General features: G+C 33.8%; 4 protein-coding genes and 1 long non-coding RNA gene across 7 annotated transcripts; 1 reads left to right on the forward strand and 4 right to left on the reverse strand.

Moving 5' to 3' along the window:
* Positions 1-473: 473 nt before the first annotated feature.
* LOC101252714 (replication protein A 14 kDa subunit B) lies at positions 474-3,291 on the reverse strand. The gene is made up of 3 exons (XM_004246460.5): positions 3,166-3,291; positions 1,840-2,097; positions 474-744 (listed from the first exon to the last, which is right to left on the reverse strand). Exons 2-3 carry the CDS (start codon positions 2,093-2,095, stop codon positions 680-682), a joined length of 321 nt encoding a protein of 106 aa, XP_004246508.1. The 5' UTR covers positions 2,096-2,097; positions 3,166-3,291; the 3' UTR covers positions 474-679.
* A 481-nt stretch (positions 3,292-3,772) lies between these two features.
* On the reverse strand, positions 3,773-13,045 carry ABCB24 (ABC transporter B family member 24). Of its 3 annotated transcripts, XM_004246459.5 has the most exons (10): positions 12,309-13,041; positions 11,377-11,463; positions 11,173-11,280; positions 10,547-10,813; positions 9,528-9,611; positions 8,028-8,244; positions 7,822-7,907; positions 5,696-5,883; positions 4,985-5,114; positions 3,773-4,290 (listed from the first exon to the last, which is right to left on the reverse strand). In XM_004246459.5, exons 1-10 carry the CDS (start codon positions 12,912-12,914, stop codon positions 4,144-4,146), a joined length of 1,920 nt encoding a protein of 639 aa, XP_004246507.1. In that variant the 5' UTR covers positions 12,915-13,041; the 3' UTR covers positions 3,773-4,143. The 3 variants fall into 3 exon arrangements, with proteins under 3 accessions (XP_004246507.1, XP_019071330.1, XP_019071329.1); XM_019215784.3 differs by lacking the exon at positions 4,985-5,114 and having other exon boundaries at positions 4,149-4,290; positions 12,309-13,043; XM_019215785.3 differs by lacking the exons at positions 4,985-5,114; positions 5,696-5,883 and having other exon boundaries at positions 3,931-4,290; positions 12,309-13,045.
* Positions 12,792-13,763, forward strand: LOC104649072 (uncharacterized). The gene is made up of 2 exons (XR_743059.3): positions 12,792-12,933; positions 13,138-13,763. It is a non-coding gene; the product is annotated as an uncharacterized lncRNA (long non-coding RNA).
* A 670-nt stretch (positions 13,764-14,433) lies between these two features.
* LOC101252019 (FBD-associated F-box protein At2g26860) lies at positions 14,434-16,760 on the reverse strand. The gene has a single exon (XM_004246458.5). The coding sequence runs from the start codon at positions 16,492-16,494 to the stop codon at positions 15,055-15,057; it is 1,440 nt and encodes a 479-aa protein (XP_004246506.1). The 5' UTR covers positions 16,495-16,760; the 3' UTR covers positions 14,434-15,054.
* A 769-nt stretch (positions 16,761-17,529) lies between these two features.
* Positions 17,530-18,729, reverse strand: LOC101251713 (uncharacterized). Its single transcript, XM_004246457.5, has 2 exons — positions 18,445-18,729; positions 17,530-17,925 (listed from the first exon to the last, which is right to left on the reverse strand). Exons 1-2 carry the CDS (start codon positions 18,565-18,567, stop codon positions 17,773-17,775), a joined length of 276 nt encoding a protein of 91 aa, XP_004246505.1. The 5' UTR covers positions 18,568-18,729; the 3' UTR covers positions 17,530-17,772.
* Between the last annotated feature and the right edge of the window lie 623 nt (positions 18,730-19,352).

A 19,352-nucleotide genomic window follows, 5' to 3' on the forward strand; every position in this document is an offset into this window, starting at 1 on the left:
TTAAAAAAAAATTATTTTGCTTCAATTATCAACTAGTTGTTTGTTATAGTACTCTCTTAACTGTGTTATTTTCTTTACATACTTGATTATTGATATGCATAACTTGAGTTGAGGATCTATAAAAACGATTTTTATATCTTCATAAGACTATGTACACATGATTATCTTTATAAATCATATGATGTCCTACATATCATGGGGCTTGTAATAGTAGATAGAATATGGTAGTTTAATACATATATTTGAAGCTAAAAGTGGGAATTCAAGAACATGAAGATCTCACCTTTAAATAGGTTTTTGCCTAATAAAGAACACCTGAGCAAGTCTCCTATTGCTTTCGCAAACCAGTGTACATAACTCCGAAATGAACAAGTTTTCTAGAACTAGACATAGTTCATACTTACAAGTTACAACTTATGTATGTAACACAGCTAGTTTAATGCCAAGTTGACTAACTAGTGGAACCACAAATATTAGTGTTCAAAATACCAAATAGCATAAGTTGAAGAAAAACAAGTTTACATCTAAGCACAGAGCTTAACTTCTGTTGATGAAACCCTAAATAGAAGCTGAAAATCCAAAGTTTTCAGGAGTACTTCAAACTACTTATAATACATTGAAACTCTGGAACAATGCAGCAGAAATAAGAGGATATATGTCCTCTTTTATAAATCATTTCTCAGATAAACAAGTGCTTACTGTCACCATTTGCTAGTCTGCACACCTTGTCATAGCTATTAACATCTGTCACATATTGAAGAACTTGTAGATTAGCAAGTATATATCATCAAGAGACAAGCACTAGATACACATCATAAAGTTTCTATAAACCTTAAGTCATGAGTAGAAGTTTAACAAGCAACATGAAATGCTTATACAATGTGTCAAAAATAAATGCAGTTTGGACATAATTGATGACTACATTGGTCTTGAATATGTTTGACAGAGCAAGTATAAAAACAGCTATCGCATGATGATAGGATTGTAAACAAAGTAGAACACTACCGTAAATATAGATATCATAACCTGAAAAGTCGCACTAACCAAATCTCCCTTTGTTTTAATCCTTGAATTTCATATAGAACAGGGACATCGTAAACTTTACCCTCCCCAGTCACCATTTGTATAGAAACATTTCAGAGAAGTGAAGGAATGAAGATAAAATTGGCCGAGTTGGGAAGGACAATAATGTTTAACTCTACAATCTATTATTCAGTTCACTTAATTGACTACAACCCACTCATCTGTTGAATATCTATAGATCTTAAGGTTTCTGGTAGATGATAACCATAAAGTTTGCATATTCATAGTGTTATCATCAATTATAGGGTTATGAACTTTATCAAAGAACACCATCCTTTTCCTTTTCAGTGATGAGTATGAAGACTATATGGTTCATTGGCCTTAGGCAGTTCTATATTCGCAACTTACAAAATGACCTTGAAAAAATACGCAGAACAAGACATAAAGAAGGGCAAAACAACAATAACAAACCCAGTGTAATTCCACGAGTGGAGTTTGGGGAGGGTGGTGTGTATATAGTCTTACTACCTTGTGAAGATAGAGTGACTATTTGTGATAGACCCTCGGTTCAAGTATAACATATCAAACTCAAGTATGGAAGAAAATACAGTAATGAGAAAATAATGCTAAAGATAAAGGAGAAGAACAGTAGCAAAACGACAAAAAAGACGTAAATGAAGCAAAAGAAACAACAAGTAATAAAATCATGGATTTGATTGCCAGTGAAACAAATTTGGTACAAATTGACATTCAAATGCATTAACGGATATAGGAGAAGCCAAGTGTATATATATGAATAACATAAGCAAGACATACCAAATGTATCACCAAAATTGGTCCAAATTTCTGCTTCAATAGACTGGATAGTGTCAGCTATACCAATTACTTCAACAAAAGTTGAAAGAGCATTAGGTGGATTTCCTTTCACAACTAATTCTTTTTCATCCGTGGATTTTCCAATGACTTTATCACCATCAGATTGCATAACCTGAACCACTGTTCGAACCTTCCGTCCTACATGCTCCTTGAGGAACTCAGCATTGACAAAGACGGCAGGATTTGACATGTCCATGTCTACCAAACAAAAACAAAATAAAAGCTCAAAATTGAGATTCTGTTTCTTCATGCCATTGCATTTCCTGTCTCATGACATCCATCATTAACTTCCAATGAACAACAGAAATCAACTAAAATATATCAAATTTTCCATCTGTATCTCAAATTCATTCGCTACACGAAATTTAGGATTTTGAGTGATATATCACATCTACAAGCATTTCAACGACTAGCTGTACCAATGAAGAAAATCAAATTCAGAACTCATAAATGCTTAAAAACCTTTCCATCTCTTTCCAATATTAAGCTTCTGGTTCAAGAGCTCTAGTAAACAAATAGTAAACCTTATACACTTTCACAAGCTCTTGCAATTAAAACTTTAAAAGACAACAAATCAGAAGCCTGTGAGTTAAAGTTTCTTACACCATCGAAAATCAGAATACGACAATACTATTAACAGTTGCTTATATAAAAACAATCACATCCATCATCGAACATGCACAGTACGCATCTACTAAACAAGATTAAACAATTCTAACCCGCTAAAACTTCTAACATCATATTTTACATCAAACCATTACCTCAATAGATTCCATTGTTCAAAGAATGACATAGATATCATTTGGGAATCATAATTTACCATTGACTGCATTTTTTTCAAGGATTTTTTTTTTAAAAAAAATTGCAAAACACTTCCAAGAACCTTGATTTTTCATTACCCATAATTACAGAAAGTACAAAACCAATTACACAAATGAACAAAGTGTAACAACCCAAATCATTAAAAAAAAGAAAAGATCTATTTATCACAATTTTGTGTAGCAACTTGATACACTATTAAATGTAAATCAGGGAAATCTCTACACAGAAAATTATGGGTAGACACCGGGAAACAAAAACTCATTATTAAAACAAAACTGAAGGGTTCAAAATCAAAACCAGTAAACACACAAACTACCCGGAGGGATTCAACATGTACATATTCTTAATATTTTTTTAACAGAAGATCGGACACTGAATTCATTCACGAAGATCAAATTAACACCAATTATGCAGAGAATATACAAAAAAAAAAAAAAAACTAACCTCTGCTATGGATGATTTACTGCGGAGAGTGATGAGAGTTTGAATCAAAATTTGTGAAAATGGAGTTTTTTCTACTTCCAAATGGCGGCAAAACTTCCCGCGCAATTCATCTTATTGGGCTAAGCTTTGCAGCCCTCAGGCCCATGGACCATATAAATGTATATTGTTGGGCCTAATTGAATGGTTTGTTCATCTTTAAATTTTGTTTACGTGGTTAACAAACATATGCTAGTTAATTAGTTATCATAATTATATATAATTATCATTCGCGACCAACATTCGGTGATCATTATATGGGCTGAGGTTTCGAGTTTGTATAATTCAAAATTTATATAGCTTTTGTATAATATAGTTTGTATATATGTTTAGAAGTTCAGATGTTTGTATTTGCATGAGAAATTCACTATTTTGAGTTTTACAAAGATAACTCGATTTTACAAACATACCCGTGAAACATACAAATTCACCTGCAAATTATACAAATAAGCAAGTTTAAAATATAGCTACTACAACCCGTAAATATGCAAACTATAACTATGAGACATAATTAAGATTATTATAGTGAATATTTGCAAAAATTCCTCAATTATATTATGAAGCGAAAATATATGCTAAAAAAGTTGATTTTTTTGTCTCACAGGGGGGTAAAAATTAAAGTATTGATCTATAATCCCCACACTTAAATTCAATTGATCATTTACCACTAGAATATACGAGGCCCAAAAAAAAAACATTATTGTGTTGCCTCTGGTGCATTTTCTAACGTATGTAAAGATATTCAATGATATACATCACTCTGTAAGTACTTGTACAAGCAGTTTACAACACTTTACAGACCTTTAGCTTCATATAAAGGGGCATTTGACGCGACGAGCAGCTTACATGGGAAGGATAAGGAAGTTGTAGGACATACTTCCATACTAGAGCAACAAATGCATATTCATTTCCAAGAAGCAGACCTTTAGCTTCATATAAACATCATATTGTTAAACTCATCGATGCCAGTGAGCCACTTCGACTGTCTAAAAGAGAGGCGCGAGGAACCTCCTGCAAGTATCCATCTTCTAAAAGGAAAACTCGTTCAGCCATTAAAACTGTTTCCAAGCGGTGAGCAATCACTAGTACCTGCATGTAAAGATTTAGACGATAATTAGAATTGCCCTGAAGGATAGGTGTGTGAGTGTGTGTGTGCATGTGAAAGATATCGTCAAATATTCTTGGCAATAAAATGTGTCAGCAATTAGCAAACTTCAAATCAAGATGGCTTAAGACACTTCTAGTGCCAACAAAGTCGGATTTTCTCACATCTCAGGCACGTTTTCAACAGCACCCAGTAAGAATGTTTGCCAGAAGCCAAGAATTTAGTTCTTTCATTCGTGTGAAAAAAATTATGCAGAAGAAAATGAAATCAAACAGGGTGAGGTCTAAGGGGTATCCACAGTTTTACTATGTGGTACATAATTCAATAATGATAAAGGTACAGAACATGTAAATCAGTACCAAACGTGCATATAACTACCCCCTACCAGTTGTATTGCGAGGTTCCCTATCTTGTGGAGACTGTTAACCTACGTCCTCATCACTCATCTACTGTGTCTGTGAGACTTACCCCGCTTTACCAGAATAGGCATTTGCTTTTTTGTACTTCCTTTTTGGTAGGTAAGATTCGTATATATTTCCATTCCATATGCTACATCATGGTTAACAGAGAGAACCTGAATTTTAACTTCGGTAAAAATAATTATGACGAGGGACAGGAGAGGTTGAGGAGCCATGGTACTGAACTATAAACAAAACTATAGAAGCTTCTTTCACTTACAGTACGATTTTGCATCAGGTGCTGCAGAGCTTGTCTTACCAACAGCTCTGACTTGCTGTCTAATGCTGAAGTAGCTTCATCCAATATTAGAATAGATGGATCCTGATAAAGAGCCCGAGCAATAGCTATTCTGAGATGAAAATAGAAAGGAATGAGAGAATTTCCTAGATCAAAACAGGTTAGCTATGCCTATGACAGCCCCTATGTTTACAATTGCAGTAAGCCTTAAGGTAACAAGAGCATTGGTATAGGTTCCATAGCATTCCCAAAATATCTATCCCTTGAGAAGGTAGAGAATAATCTCAATTCAGTGAAGAAATAAGGAGAGAATGAATTCAAACACACCCTGGATCCACAGGAATTATCCAATTAAAATTGATGAAAACAAAGAAGCTGAAGTACACGAAAAGGGGACCCAAAATGAATTTGGAAAAACATTAATCTGTTGAGAAAATCAACTGAAGAGGAAGACCACAGTCAATCTGAGAATCAAGGACTAGTCAATATTAGATCGACTTCTCTTCCTACCATTTTTGGATTGACACAACTTTCTTGGTGTGAGATTCTGTTACTCCTTTCGTTTGAGAAGACGTTCTCAAGAGGGGAAAGTTTTCTTTCAAAAAAAGTTAGGCATACTACTGATTGATTGTGTGTGAGAAATATATAAGAAAATTCAGAAAATCAAAGGTATTGGTGGGAAAAGTATCATACCTTTGCTTCTGCCCTCCACTGAAAATTGAGCCCCTAGGTCCAACATTTGTCTCATAGCTAAGAGGCAGCGCTTCAATAAATTCTTCCGCACTTGCATTTCTGGCAGCAAGCTTCACCCTCTCCATATCAATACCAGCCATTCTATCCCTATATCCAATGTTCTCGGCAACACTTCCAGAAAATAATGTCTGACAGAATTTTTAAAAAATTGGAAAACAATTCAGCTGTGTAGTTCCTATTTCCCACTTCAGTTGACCTTGCTAGCGTGAATTTAAGGAATGTGTTTACAACGTAGGAGTTAGCTCCAGATTATTACAGAGTATCACGTATCAACCCAAGTGTGAAAAGCGGACAGTTGGTTCAACAAGATGCTATCTCTTTGCTAGAAAATCTACTTATATTAAATGAAATGTTTCAATTAACTTCTAGATAATAAAAGCAATGTCCCCCCACTTTCAGGAACAGGTATTTTGAATTGAAATGTAAAATTTGAAGTCCAACTAATATATAGTAGTTCCACTTATTTTAGGAAGCATTTATTTTTTTGAAACTGAAAAACTAAAAGCTTCCTAAAATAAGTGGAACTACTATATATTAGTCTATGAGGCATGAGCACAAACATGGAAAAAGTTGAGGAAGTATTAGTTCAACTTTTTCGAGATGAGGAGCTTTGCCAAAACGGAAGTAAATTTAGTTGAGATAGACTCAAAACATAAGGAGGTCAATCAGAAGGACAGGTACCATTATTCAAAAATAGATGCTTAATAGCTAATCAAGTAAGATTGTAGGAAACATTTGTTAGAACAAAAATACTCAAGAAACTGATTTGAAAAAATAAAAATAGAGTGAACTTATGAAATTCCTTATGTATATTAATCTGCAGAAAGTCGGAATTTATACAAGGAAAAAACATAAACATTAAAACTAAATAAAACATGTGCTACTAACTACCATAAAAGGGGGCCACTGACCGCGCCACTAACTTCAGAAAGTTGAGCAACTAAAGTTGACTAAGTCTAGCTAGAAAATAGGAAGCACTAAACTAAAATAAGTAAAAACAGTAAAAATAATAATAAGCTGGAAAAATGTCAATTGTCTAACAATATTTTCACATAGTATTTATAAGCAGATTTCACAAAGTATATTGCACATTTATATTTTATCCGATGTTGGACTGTAGTGTTTTCACTATTACACATTTACATATCCAAATATCTACAAACTTAGAAAGAATTTCAACTTTCTATCAATTGATATCCAAGAAATAGACTGGATCAAAATAATTAGGAAACATAGGTAATCCTTACAATGCCCAATTAGTTCCTGAGGAACATCCATTGGTAAAGAACCTGGAAGCACTCCCTTCGCTAAGAAGATTTTCTAAACTTAATGTGGTAACTTTTCTTAATGTTTCTCGGATACAAAGAAGAAAATGAAACAAATATTAGAGCAAAATCAAGGACTAAAACTTAAAAAGAGGAAACAGTCCCCAATTTTGAAACACTGCAGTACAAAATTCAAATTTGGGTCAAAAAGCCATGGGAAATTGTTGCTTTGGAGAATCTTTAGACGATTTGTCTAAAATTTCTCTCCTTCAACTAGATCCTTATAGTGTAAAAACCTCAGTTTTAGCAACAAACTAATCATTGAACCTCTATTGGCTCTAACATAATTTATGTCTCCAATTCTTGCCATCCACAACGAGAATATCAATCATCTGCTTACCCCATACTGCCAGGTGATTCTGGTTAAATATCATGTAGCTTAGCCCTCTAGAACATGGAAGTTTTTGATTGTATAGAACATGGTAGATTGAGGTGAAATACTCCGCTCTATGGAATGTAACAAGAGGATCACGCAAAGAAGTAGAGTATAAACAATCACCAGGTAATGAGTCTCCATTCCCAACCCCCAACTCCAACAAATATAATACACATTAACAAAAGAAAATGGAGAAAACTTAACACAACTACTGTCTGCCATTTGAAAGTGAAATGCATAAGCATCAAAAGTCCTGAACACTACAACAACTAACCACTAATAAAGGTTAGCAGTATGTGGAAATAATTAAGGCAAAAGAATTCATCATATCATGGTTGTAAAGAGGGAAAGAGGTTTGGACTTACTGTATCTTGAGAGACCAAGCCAATGTTTCTCCTTAAACTCTTGATTCGTATGCCTCTAATATCCAAACCATCAATGAGAATGGAACCTGTTAGTGAGGAAGTAAACCTAGTCATGCTTCAGTAGAAGACAACTTTCATATTCATCATATAGGATCAGGGCTAAAGAGAATGCTAGACTGTGGTTTTGTGGTGATTAAGCTGCTAACCTTGTAAAGGATCATATAAGCGAAGAAGGAGTTTTACAAGAGTCGTTTTTCCTCCTCCTGATGGTCCACAGAGAGCAACTATTTCTCCAGATTTAATGTGTAAGTCCGTGTTTTTCAATACAAGAGGTCCATTGTCTCCATATCTAAAAGAGACATTAGAGTATTTTACTTCTCCAGCAACACAATCTAAGTCAACAGCATCAGGGTTCACAATTTCCTGTATATTTGTACATCATAGGTATTCAGGCACACTTGGTTGCATGATCCTAAGTAGTTAAAATAACAATATTAAATGCAAGGATGTTCAACATAGAAGTAACCTATATTGAAAGAACTTAAGAAATTTATATTAGCGAAGATCAATCAATCATACCAAGTTGAAGATGAAAGAAGCAAAGTGTAAAACAACTACCTAATAAGATCGGACTTTCTAAATTATAAGAAGATAATGAAAAATAGATAGAACTGAATTGGTAGCCACTGGAGTGCTATCCCTTTTTTCCTTCACCAATCATGACATGAATGTTATTTTGCTATTGTTATTGTCCTTTCAATCCTGCTTTGATTACACTACTTTTGAGCCATAGGTCTACAGGAAAAAGCTTCTCCACTGCACAAAGGTAGGGGTAAGGTCCGCCTACATCCTACCCTCCCCATAATCCACTTATGGGATCACACCGGGTATGTTGTCGAATGATGATATAAATAAAACATGATGACTATATGCTTGCAATAATGATATTAATGGAAGCAGTTGTAAGCAGTGTTATCAAAGGTGAGAACTCTAAAAAGCGCTCTAGGTAGATTGTGGTTTAAGTGCAACGCCGATTTAACTGTAGGTCTTAGTGAAGAAGAAGGCGCAATTGAAGAAAAACTAGAAATATATACATAATTCAAGGAAAAGTAACAAATTCATTCAAACTATTTTCCTTAACAACTACTCCCTTAGTTTTAACCTAAGTTTCTTATTTTCCTTTTAGTATATCTCAAAAGGAACGCCTCTTTCTTTCTTTTTTATTTATCAGGTAAATGTATCTCATTCATAAACATGGCAAAAAATCTGACTGTGTATACACCAAAAGGTAAAGAATCTACAAAAAGAAGCGATTCTATACAAACTAAGACTCATAAACTGAAATGAAGGGAGTAAGACACTAGTGCTTATTGTATTTGTTGTTTAGTACCCGCTTAATTCAAGATAGAACTCATGCACAATGAGGTGCACACCATACTGCCTTGCCTACACTGAAAACTAATCGAGTTAAAGCGCCTTCCCTGAGCTTTTCAGGGCTAGCGCGCCTTAAATAAGCCTTAGACAACACAGGTTGTAAGTATTTGACTCTTAAATCTGACAGCATGTGTTTTTTGGTTTCAGGTTCAACAATGCTATACTAAATTACTTTGTATCGTTACTTAAGAAGAGACCTAATTCTAGTTCTGCCGCTCTCTATCTTACATGCCATTACCAAAGTCATAGAAATCAACAAGTTATATACTTACCTCTGGTTCAAATGTTTTCAAACTAAATAGGCGCTGAATTGCTGGCTCTCCTTGTTTTAATTCATTGTATGCTTTTCCCGCATCCTGCACAACTCTTAGATTCAGATTGATAGTTAAAATTGCTGCACATGCTAAACCATAATATCAACATGAAGCAGTATGAGAAAAGTCCGACCGAACAAGAAAAAAAAAATAGTCAAAAGAGGAGAGGGTAACATAAAAGTGTAAGTCACTTCCAATATAAATGGGATCGAGAAGTTGATCAAATTTATGAAGCCTCTGCCTCGAGAAAAGCTTCTTCTATTAAGGGAAAGTTTTGAGTGATTTACAGTTTTATTCAAAACTTCCTATGGATGCCTTCTGATGTGACAACCTCCTGACTAACTTTGTTACACGCCATTCAATTCAAGTACCTGGATAATTTGGTACTATTAGATCAGCAATTCATAAGGTAACTATCTCATGATTAATTGTACTTGTAGGTTGTGCTGCTTGATTCTTATCCCAACGCCCAAAAACAAAGCCATGTATGGGGTCCAGGCTCCCAGGTAACACCTACTGCTATATGCTTTCATTTTTTAAAGAGTAAAATAACAACCTACTTTAATACGCTTCTTTCTTTCAAGTAATACCAGACTCGAAGCAATGTGCATTGCAACAGTTGAAGTAATATAAAAAATATATATAAAGTAGTCATTCAAAAGTTGGTTTAACGGAAGACAACAACAACAACATAGCCAGTGAAACCCCACAAGCGGGGTCCGGGGAGGGTAGAATGTAGTCAGACTTTACCTCTACTTTGTGGAGTTGGTTTAAGGGAAGAACATCACATAAAGTTCAAATCTCGATTCTTTGAAATTTGTCAAAGTTGATCAAGAAAATAATTAGTTTAGAAGTGTGTTGTGCACATGGGATGGAAGTAATATAACCTATTTATCTTGTTTCAGATATACGAGACAGATCAAATTTCAAACAAATGAACTTACAGAAACATAATCCTTCAATAATTGAAACATAACCTGGATTGGGGAGATCAAAAGAACCAGGGATGTCACAAAAGAAACCATGGCAGAGCAATCAATTGAACCTTTTGAAACAAGCAGCGTTCCAGCGCTAAATGTGAGTAAGGTGCCAAAATATATTGCCTGTACCAACTGAGGAATAAATGACTTCAACTTCTTCTTTCCCATAGTCGCAGATAGATCAGCAAAAGCAAGTGACTGGAACTTCTTTCTTTCACAGGACTCTGCATTGTTTGCCTTCACGAAAAGAATTGATGGGAGGATCTGTAACAAGTAGTAATTTTCCTTCAGTTACTGTCGAAAGCTTGATTCTTTGAATATAAGGAAGAGAGTAACATTAGAACAAAAAAGCTAGAAAGAAGGGAGAAGGTAGAAGAAATTTTCTTTATGTGTTGGAATGTCCATGAGCATACATTCATTTTGGAAAAACAAAAGCTATACCAAACTTCAAAACTTAAGAAGACTAAGAAGCTATTGCGCTTTGACTGAAAATTTCATATTGGAATGAAATGGCCTCGAATTACACAATGGATATAGAGAATTCATATGGTAAAAACCAACTAGTTTTGGATCAAAGCTAGTTGATTGATTCATTATATGCTAATGTAACCAAAAACACTTACCTCATTCAGATAGGAAGAGAGAGAAGCAGCAGCAAGATGTGCCTTGTTTGATACATCACGAAGTTTTTCGCCCAAGTAACCAATCACAAAACCCATCAATGGGATCACCTTAAATAACACCCATCAAGATTCGATATAAACTCATCCAACATTCATAAATAATTCATAATAATAGAAGCAAAGAACTAATGCATCTTTAGTCACCAAGGCGGAAAGTAATGATAGAACAGGGTTGATGACCAACATCTGAACTGCCATTGCTGATAATTGAAGACTACTTGGAACAATAGTCTGTAAATAGCAAAACACGAGATTTAGGAAGAGAAAAGAAAGAGTTTGGTGAAGACATAAAAGTAAAAGCATCAATTCTCTAACAGCTTAAATTTTTAGTGAAACAAATCATATCGTTCAGCATGGTACTAATAGCACTCATGAATTGGAGTCCAATGAACTCTTCCAAAATAGTATTTCTATGTGCTTATCCAACAAAACGATCACACAAGTGAGGGACATCTTGCAGACATAAATAAGTATCTGAGATCGAATCTCATCGCCACTGAGGTCGAACCTCTTCGCCGGAAAATTATCCTACCACAAAGACAACAAAACCAATTCTTTTTTGGTTATATATAAGGTGAATCCTCTTGACATAAGAGAAGGCTCTAGTCTAGTGTAGTGTTAAGGGGGTTCAAAAATCGTTTTTTTAGATCATAGGTTCATATTTTATATATGATATCCCACCCATCAAAACAAAATTTCACATTCATGATCCAAGAGAGTAATTACTTGCAAGCACAACAAATAAATATAAGGGTACCCTTATAACCGTTAAAACGTTTCGATTATGCAGTTCACACAGTTCAACAACATATACAGAAAACACAGATGATCCATGAGCTTTGTCGTTGGGAGTAACAACGCATCATTGTCTTAATGTGGTTCATTCAACATTATAAAAATACACAAAACTTTAGGCTCAAGGGCTTGTGTAGTAAGAAACTATGCTGCTCGGACTCTTCAAAGATATTGGTGGGTTTGTGTAGCATCAGCTATACATTTTTGGAGATCTAACACAGGTGCAGCAACATCTTTAGAGAGTTCGAGCAACATAGGTTAGCATCAGTTTCTCAACTCACATTCAAGAGAGAATAAACAGTATCAGCAACATCAGAAGCTTCAGCAGTAATCCTATAAGCAACATCTCCAGCAGCAATCCCTTTTTCTCCCTCAAAAAATCCTAAATCTCTCTGCAAAACCTTATGGAAAACACAAATCCTCATCTTATACACGCAATTCAACGCAGCTTCCCATAGAAACGCTTGTTGCAGATAATTACCAACGAGTCGAACGAAAAACAAACCTCCCAAAACCAAACACTCCTCTCTCAGCCTCACAACATCCAACGGATTCATGAGAGACGAGAATTTTCCCACTTTGGGAACAATTTTGGACAGAGAGTAAACAGATATTACACTACAGAGCCATCCACAGAGAATAGATTTCCATTCCGAAAGGAGATAAGGTTTAAGAGGAGCTATAGAGGTGAACGGAGAAATGAACTTGCCGGAGTTCGCAGCGGCGCGTGTAGATGATGATTTTACTTTTAAGGCAGAGGTGGAAATGGAGAAATTGAAGATGATGTTAGTGATTGGTTTGGTTACCTGGCGGGGGACTGTGAGTTTGTGGTGGCGAAGGGACGGCGAACGGCCGTGAGACGGCAGTTTCAGGTGAATTACGGACATTTCCCGGTGATTAATTTAGGTATTTACGTTTTTGGTCCCTTAACATCCATCCACTCTAATTTTGGTCCTTATAATATATACTTAATTAACTACATTGAACCTACAATTAAGAAATATACAATTTTTGTCCTTCTAGTTGAGCATTGTCTTATTTATCCTTTCGACTTTCATAATAGTAGTCGTAGTATTTATCTCGTAAGTTCTTGTTATTTGGTTTTGTTAGACCCGCAATCTACTTGATATAACTACGTGCAGACATGCCAAGGACTTGGGCATTGGTCTTGGCATGGATGATGGCAAAACAGTACAACACAAGTTCAAGGTGCTTGGGTGTTGGCAAGGCAGCTTGAACGTGCATGGATTACGTGCGGGCTAAAGGCGTTGGCAAGACAGCATGTTGACTTGATGAAGCAAGGCTGTGAAGACTTGGCAAGGTCAAAGACAAAGGCAGTTCACCCGAAATTGCCGAAATAAAACTAAGTGTGGAAGACAGCTAAAATATTCTAAGTGTTGGAAGCTGGCAGGATTATTCTAAGTGTTGGAATGAAGCCTGAAATATTCTAAGTGTTAGAATATTAGTATTTCGTGTAGATAAGAATGTAATTTGAATTAGATTCTATCTGTTGGAAATATAGCTGTTGGAAAGTTAGTTTTGAACTCTGGGCTGACATGTGTCGGACAGGTGTCATGTGTAACCGCCGCATGTAACTGCCATTGTGCAGAATTTTGATTTAAGGTGGAAATTCGTCTAAGGCAGGGGACAGAGAGTTTTCTAGCCTTAGACTGATTTGTGAAGCCTTCCTTTGTATTAATTATCGATTAATAAAGGTTGGGACTTGTTCCTGTAAACGCTGCTTGTTTATTGTTTGACATTGCTGTTTAAGTATTTCTATACTTAGTCAATTCTGTGGGTGTAAGTAGGCTGAAGTATTACAGACGCTGTAAGACTGCCTAGAGTGGTGTGCGAGAAAAATAAGTCGACCCTCTTTCAGTTTCTGTTGCTATATATATTATCTTATGTACTTCGATTATTGTATTATCTTAATATATTTATTGTTCTTATTAATAATTTCTATAGTATTTTGTCATGATTTGCTTACTTTCGGATTTTTTTCCAATCTGCTTTAATATGTTTTTTCTTGAATTAGATATGTTGAAAACAATTTCTCTACTCTCATTTGCATGTTGTATTATAGTAAAAATATGTATTATTGTTTTATTTACGAGTAGTCGCTCTTAATCCCTTCGTTTAGATCCAAACTAGTCCGTTTGTACTTCCATCGTTCTCAACAAAAGTGTAGTCCCACAAGTGGGGTTTGGAAAAGGGGTGTGTATCCAATCTTATTCAAACCTTATTAAAGTAGAGAGATCTAGAGTTTCCGATAAACTCTCAGCTCAAGTAAAGCACATCAAAATATTAGAACAGAACAATAGAAACAACAAATACTACGAAAACTGAAGCAAATAAAACAACATACAATAATAATACGAAAAAAACAAAGCGAAGTGAAAGTATCCATTCTCTTTGATGAAATAAGTAAGTTTTATTGAGAAAAACATCATGAAGATGCAAAAGTTACAAAAGAGATCAAGTAATTTACATGACTTAAGTTGTTCATCAACCTAAATAAGTTACACAAACATCTAGCTTATAGTTGGGAGGAGTAATTTGGAGTTGAAATACACCAAAAACATCAATACTTGCAGGGACATCCAGATCTTCTTCATGATTAAAGCATTCATATGCATCTTTAACTGTGTATGGCATGACCTACGCGAGTCCGAAAACATAATAAAACACGTTTCAGAGGTCAACAACAACCATATAGTGCAGAAAGAGATGACTGATACTTCCTAAATCTTGTATACGCATGTAACATCTGTCGACAAGTTGAATGCTTCTTTGTCCGGAGTCAAATATGCTTCATTGAAGTCTGTCCAGTGCTCTTTGAAAAGGCGAAACAGTAGTAGAAATTCGTTAAGGCTTCATGTGCTTGCTCATGCACTAGTTCCCAAAAAGGGTACTTCTAACCTATGTTACTTGGACACTTCAAATGTATGTCGGACCTTCCAAAAGTAGTACAACATTTTTGGAGAGTCCAAGTCCAAGCAACATAGCGTCTCACAATCAGAACCTCTTTTAAACTGAATTGTCCCGGTAACGAGATCTTGATTTGGGTTTGAAATTAAGAAATGAGACAACAACATGTGAAGAAGCTCTAGGAAAGTTGGAAACCTCCTCTATTGCCTCTTCTGATATGCCACTACAGCTATCCCAAACAATTATCAGTTCTTCTAATACTTGTGCATTCTTGAGGAAAAACCTCAGTAGCTCTATCTCTTTATCTTCATTTTTGAAACCAGCCAACTGAATCAACTTTAGATGAGACTCCAGGCACAAAACGCTTTCACTAGGATCATGGAACTTCCAGTTTTCATCCCAACCGTAATTCTCATCAGAAAACAAATTAAGAACCTCTAAATTAGGAGAATGCTTGAGCAATAGCATCATGATTTCCATGCAAGATTCGTCAATTGCCACTGCCAATTTTAAGGACTTGAGCTTATAAAACGTGACCGGGAAGTTTCTTACTCCATGAAATACACTATACAAACCAACAACAGAACCTTTGCATAATTTCAAAGCTGATGTAGAAGCGACATTCTTGAACACCTTATGCAAACGCATTCCAATTTCTTTTATTACATCGTCTGAATAAAAAAATAAGATGTGAACAACTTCTATAGACAAGAGATTCTCTATGATCATATCCTTTGCCAATGGAGCACCATATTTCAAGACCTTGAGATTCGGGCAAGAAATCTTGACGATACAATTGTTGTAAGCTTCTACGTTATTGACATAGTTCAGTAGAGACACATAAACCAGAGACGTTGAAACAATATCAAGCATAGTCATAGTTCCAAAAGTACAACCATCCAATACCAGTTTCTCTAGTCTTGAGAACAAGCAACTCGTCAAATGCTCGTTTGATAACTCAACTTTTTCAAGATGAAGAAATTTAAGCTGATGAAATCCAAAATGATTAGACAACTTAAGTACAGACCCATCAAGCCGTAATTTCAAAACTCGCAAGGATTCACAAGTCACAACACAATATGGCAACTCAAATGGCTCAGCAGGACAAAAATCTAACACGAGTTCTTGAACATTTCGAGCTGTCACAACACGAACCCATCGAAAAATAGCCCTTTTACCAAAAATATCCCCACAACAAAGCTTAAAACAAACAAGGCTATCCCCACATCGGTTAATCAACACCCAATTGATAAAATCTTTGAATTTCTCAGCCATACCCATATCCCAAAGCCTATCAATCCTTTCACAACCAAAGCTATTAATATCAAAATTCAAGTAAGGCATTGTCCTCCATATATAGTTCCATCTTTTCGATAAAATGCTTAGCTGAACAACATCAAAGATGTACAGATATGAAAGTATATTGTGCAGTATATCATCCGGCAAATAGCTAATTCTATCAATTCCTTCACTTGTACTGTTAGTAAATACAGCTAAAAAATCGGGGGTTTTCAGTGATTTTTGCATCAAATCATCCATTTTTTGAAGGATTTAAAAGCAGAAAACAGTACTGATTACAAATATATAGTGAGATTACCTCGCATCCGCAGATTTATCAGTCAAATGAGAGTGAACAGAGAGCTCGATCAGCCATTTTTAGGGTTTTCCGATCTTCTAAAAGGCTAATCAGTAATCATTAATCACAACTGGGGTTGTGATGAGGTTCGAGTCTCTTTCGTTAGAGAGCGTTTAATTATTAATTAGTTATGTGAAATTTTTTGAGATGAATATAATATAATTATAAATATAATATGTTTATGTGAGTATATATATATTTCTAAAATATATTATTAAATAATATAGAGAAATAGATTATCCATAAAGTTTGATATCTAACAGCAATTTCGATCGATTCAAAAAAAAATTCAAATTTTTTTTAACTTGTATGTTTTTGACTTATATCATTTGTTTAAGTAATAAACTAAAAGTCAATTTAAAAAGAATTTCGCTTCTTCAAATGTAGTGAATAAAATTTTTTTCATATTAAAAGCTCGAAATTAAGACTTTGCTCAATCATTTTAGGTATTTGGTCTTGAGAGAAATTTATTAATGTTAATAGTAAATTTGAGTTTTATATTTTTTTTAAAAAATAAAATTTATATATGCTAGCAGGTAGGAATGTTTTGTCTTGTTATCCTTATTAGTATTCGTAAGATGAAAGTTTTGGTCCGTGTAGTCCATTTTAATATTGTTATATTATTATCTATTGTTTTTCTATTTATTATATTTTAACTATGATTTGAAGAATGTTTATCGATAACAGTCTCTCTACCACACCTCTAAGATTTACCCTCCACAGATATATTGAGAAAGTTACTATTATTGTTGAAATAAATATTTTAAAAAGATTAATTATGTGATTTCTTGGTTCATAATTCATTAAAATTTATAATGATCCATGAAAATAAAATTTTAATTAATTGAAAATTAAATATATTTAATCAGATTCACAAATATATCTTTAAAAATAGAAAATTAAAATATATTTTAGGAATATAAAACTCAAATAATTCATTGAGATTTTAAACATATATCAAATTCAATGTATACACCTATCAAAATGACTCAAAATTGTCCTCATAAACATTATCCCATAACAAAATTATAAATTACCTCTTCACTATAAAAAACATTAAAACCTAAAACATAAAATAAACATTAGCAAATTCTTTATATATATGAATTTGATGAATATTAAAATAAAAAACTTAAAAAAGGGTTTAAAACTATATATTATAAATAAATTAAAGTGCTAATTTAATTTGATCTCTCCCTGAGCTTTTTGGTAATGGCAAAAATAGCCCCAGCAACAGCAACAACAACTCCAGAGATAATCATAGCAGTCTTAAAATTTTGTATTGCATCTTTTCTATCTTTTTCATTTTTCATTTTGTCCAATTTTTCCTTCGCCTGCGTTAAAATAATAATAACATATTCAGTATAATTATATAAATCATAATCTTCATAAATATATAGATCTTACTTGCAAAACCATTTTATCGAAAAAAAGAAAATGAAAATATATACTATGGTTTATTTTTCTCATGCATGAAAAATTGATCTTGTGTCATTTTTTTTTTCATTCAATAGAATGCTAGTAAGTTATGACTAAGTTAATACTCTCAATCTCATAATTATAAATTATATCTGATCAGTGGTTGTGGTGAGATAGATACGATTTCTTCATTCTTAATAAGATATTTCAGATTCGATCAAATCAACTACTACTATGATAAAAATGTTTTGTTATTTCGAAGTTCATTAACGAGAAATAATTGTCAAGTTTACCAATGAAGAGGACATACAACATCGTCAAACTTCGATCTATTATTGAAAATTTATGAAGTTTCTTCTCTTAGCAGATTTGAGTCTGAACGATTTTAATATCTCGATTAGTTTTTTTTTAAAAAAAAAATAGAAATGATTTACCTCTTTTTCAAGTGAGGAAGCAACTTGTGATGACACTGAATCAACTTGAAATTCCTTATTGGTTTGTGGATTCAATTCTTTTTCAGCATCCACTGCTGGAAAACTTGCAACTCCACTTGCCATATTTTGCTTTTATCCAAACAAAAAAAAATTGTAAATATTTTAATATTTTACTCTCTTTTGTAGTTTTACTTTCACTTTGTTTATGTAATTATAATATATGAATTATGAGATTTTGGTTGCAAAAGTAGGATTAAAAAGAATAGGTTTACCTAACACATGGATGACATTCCTTGAAATGATGCTACCATATATAGAGGATCTCAACTACTTATTATTCTTTGCTTTTAACTGTCTCGTAAAATGTAGATTATATTTTTTTTACTAGAAAATAAGAACTTGATTTTTCATTAACTTAACATTTAACAAATGACATTTTTACTATTTTACCATTTCCTTTTATTAACCGTTCGAAAATTATCTCTCTATCAAGGAGGATTTAGGCCGCACACACGCCATACTCTCTATACCAAACAGTAATAGAATTATACGACTGTGTAGACATCACCCTTCACAGACTTCACTTATAGAATTACATTGACTATGTCGTTGCAAATTATTACTACTAACAAGTTTTAAAAATTTGAACTTTTTATATGACTGCTACATATATCTTATTATTTTGGCTTTTATTACAACTCAAAAACACTTACACCCTTTGATTACTTTTATGTGCCACATTTGAACTTGACACATCTATTAATTGATGTTCAGTATTAGGTGTGAAAATAATTTAGTTAACCTTGATTAAAAAAATTCTTCAGATATATTACATGTAATAAGTAAAAGTAATCTGTTTTTGTAATAGTGGACAAGTAAAAGTAAATCGATGTAGTATTTTATGATGA

Source organism: Solanum lycopersicum, chromosome 9 (assembly GCF_036512215.1).
Source record: "Solanum lycopersicum chromosome 9, SLM_r2.1".
Lineage (NCBI taxonomy): Eukaryota > Viridiplantae > Streptophyta > Magnoliopsida > Solanales > Solanaceae > Solanum > Solanum lycopersicum.

Bases quoted from the DNA above. Each gene is read 5' to 3' on its own strand.
- ABCB24 (XM_004246459.5), bottom strand. From the start codon at position 12,914: ATGTCCGTAATTCACCTGAAACTGCCGTCTCACGGCCGTTCGCCGTCC. The intron at 7,908-8,027 runs GTTAGCAGCTTA...CCTCACTAACAG, and splicing joins CTTATATGATCCTTTACAAG to GTTCCATTCTCATTGATGGT. The intron at 4,291-4,984 runs GTAAGTGAAAGA...CTTTACATGCAG, and splicing joins ACCTGATGCAAAATCGTACT to GTACTAGTGATTGCTCACCG.
- LOC101252714 (XM_004246460.5), bottom strand. From the start codon at position 2,095: ATGGACATGTCAAATCCTGCCGTCTTTGTCAATGCTGAGTTCCTCAAG. The intron at 745-1,839 runs GTATGTCTTGCT...AATATGTGACAG, and splicing joins CAATTTTGGTGATACATTTG to ATGTTAATAGCTATGACAAG.
- LOC101251713 (XM_004246457.5), bottom strand. From the start codon at position 18,567: ATGGCAAGTGGAGTTGCAAGTTTTCCAGCAGTGGATGCTGAAAAAGAA. The intron at 17,926-18,444 runs GTAAATCATTTC...ATTTTAACGCAG, and splicing joins CTTCCTCACTTGAAAAAGAG to GCGAAGGAAAAATTGGACAA.
- LOC101252019 (XM_004246458.5), bottom strand. From the start codon at position 16,494: ATGGATGATTTGATGCAAAAATCACTGAAAACCCCCGATTTTTTAGCT.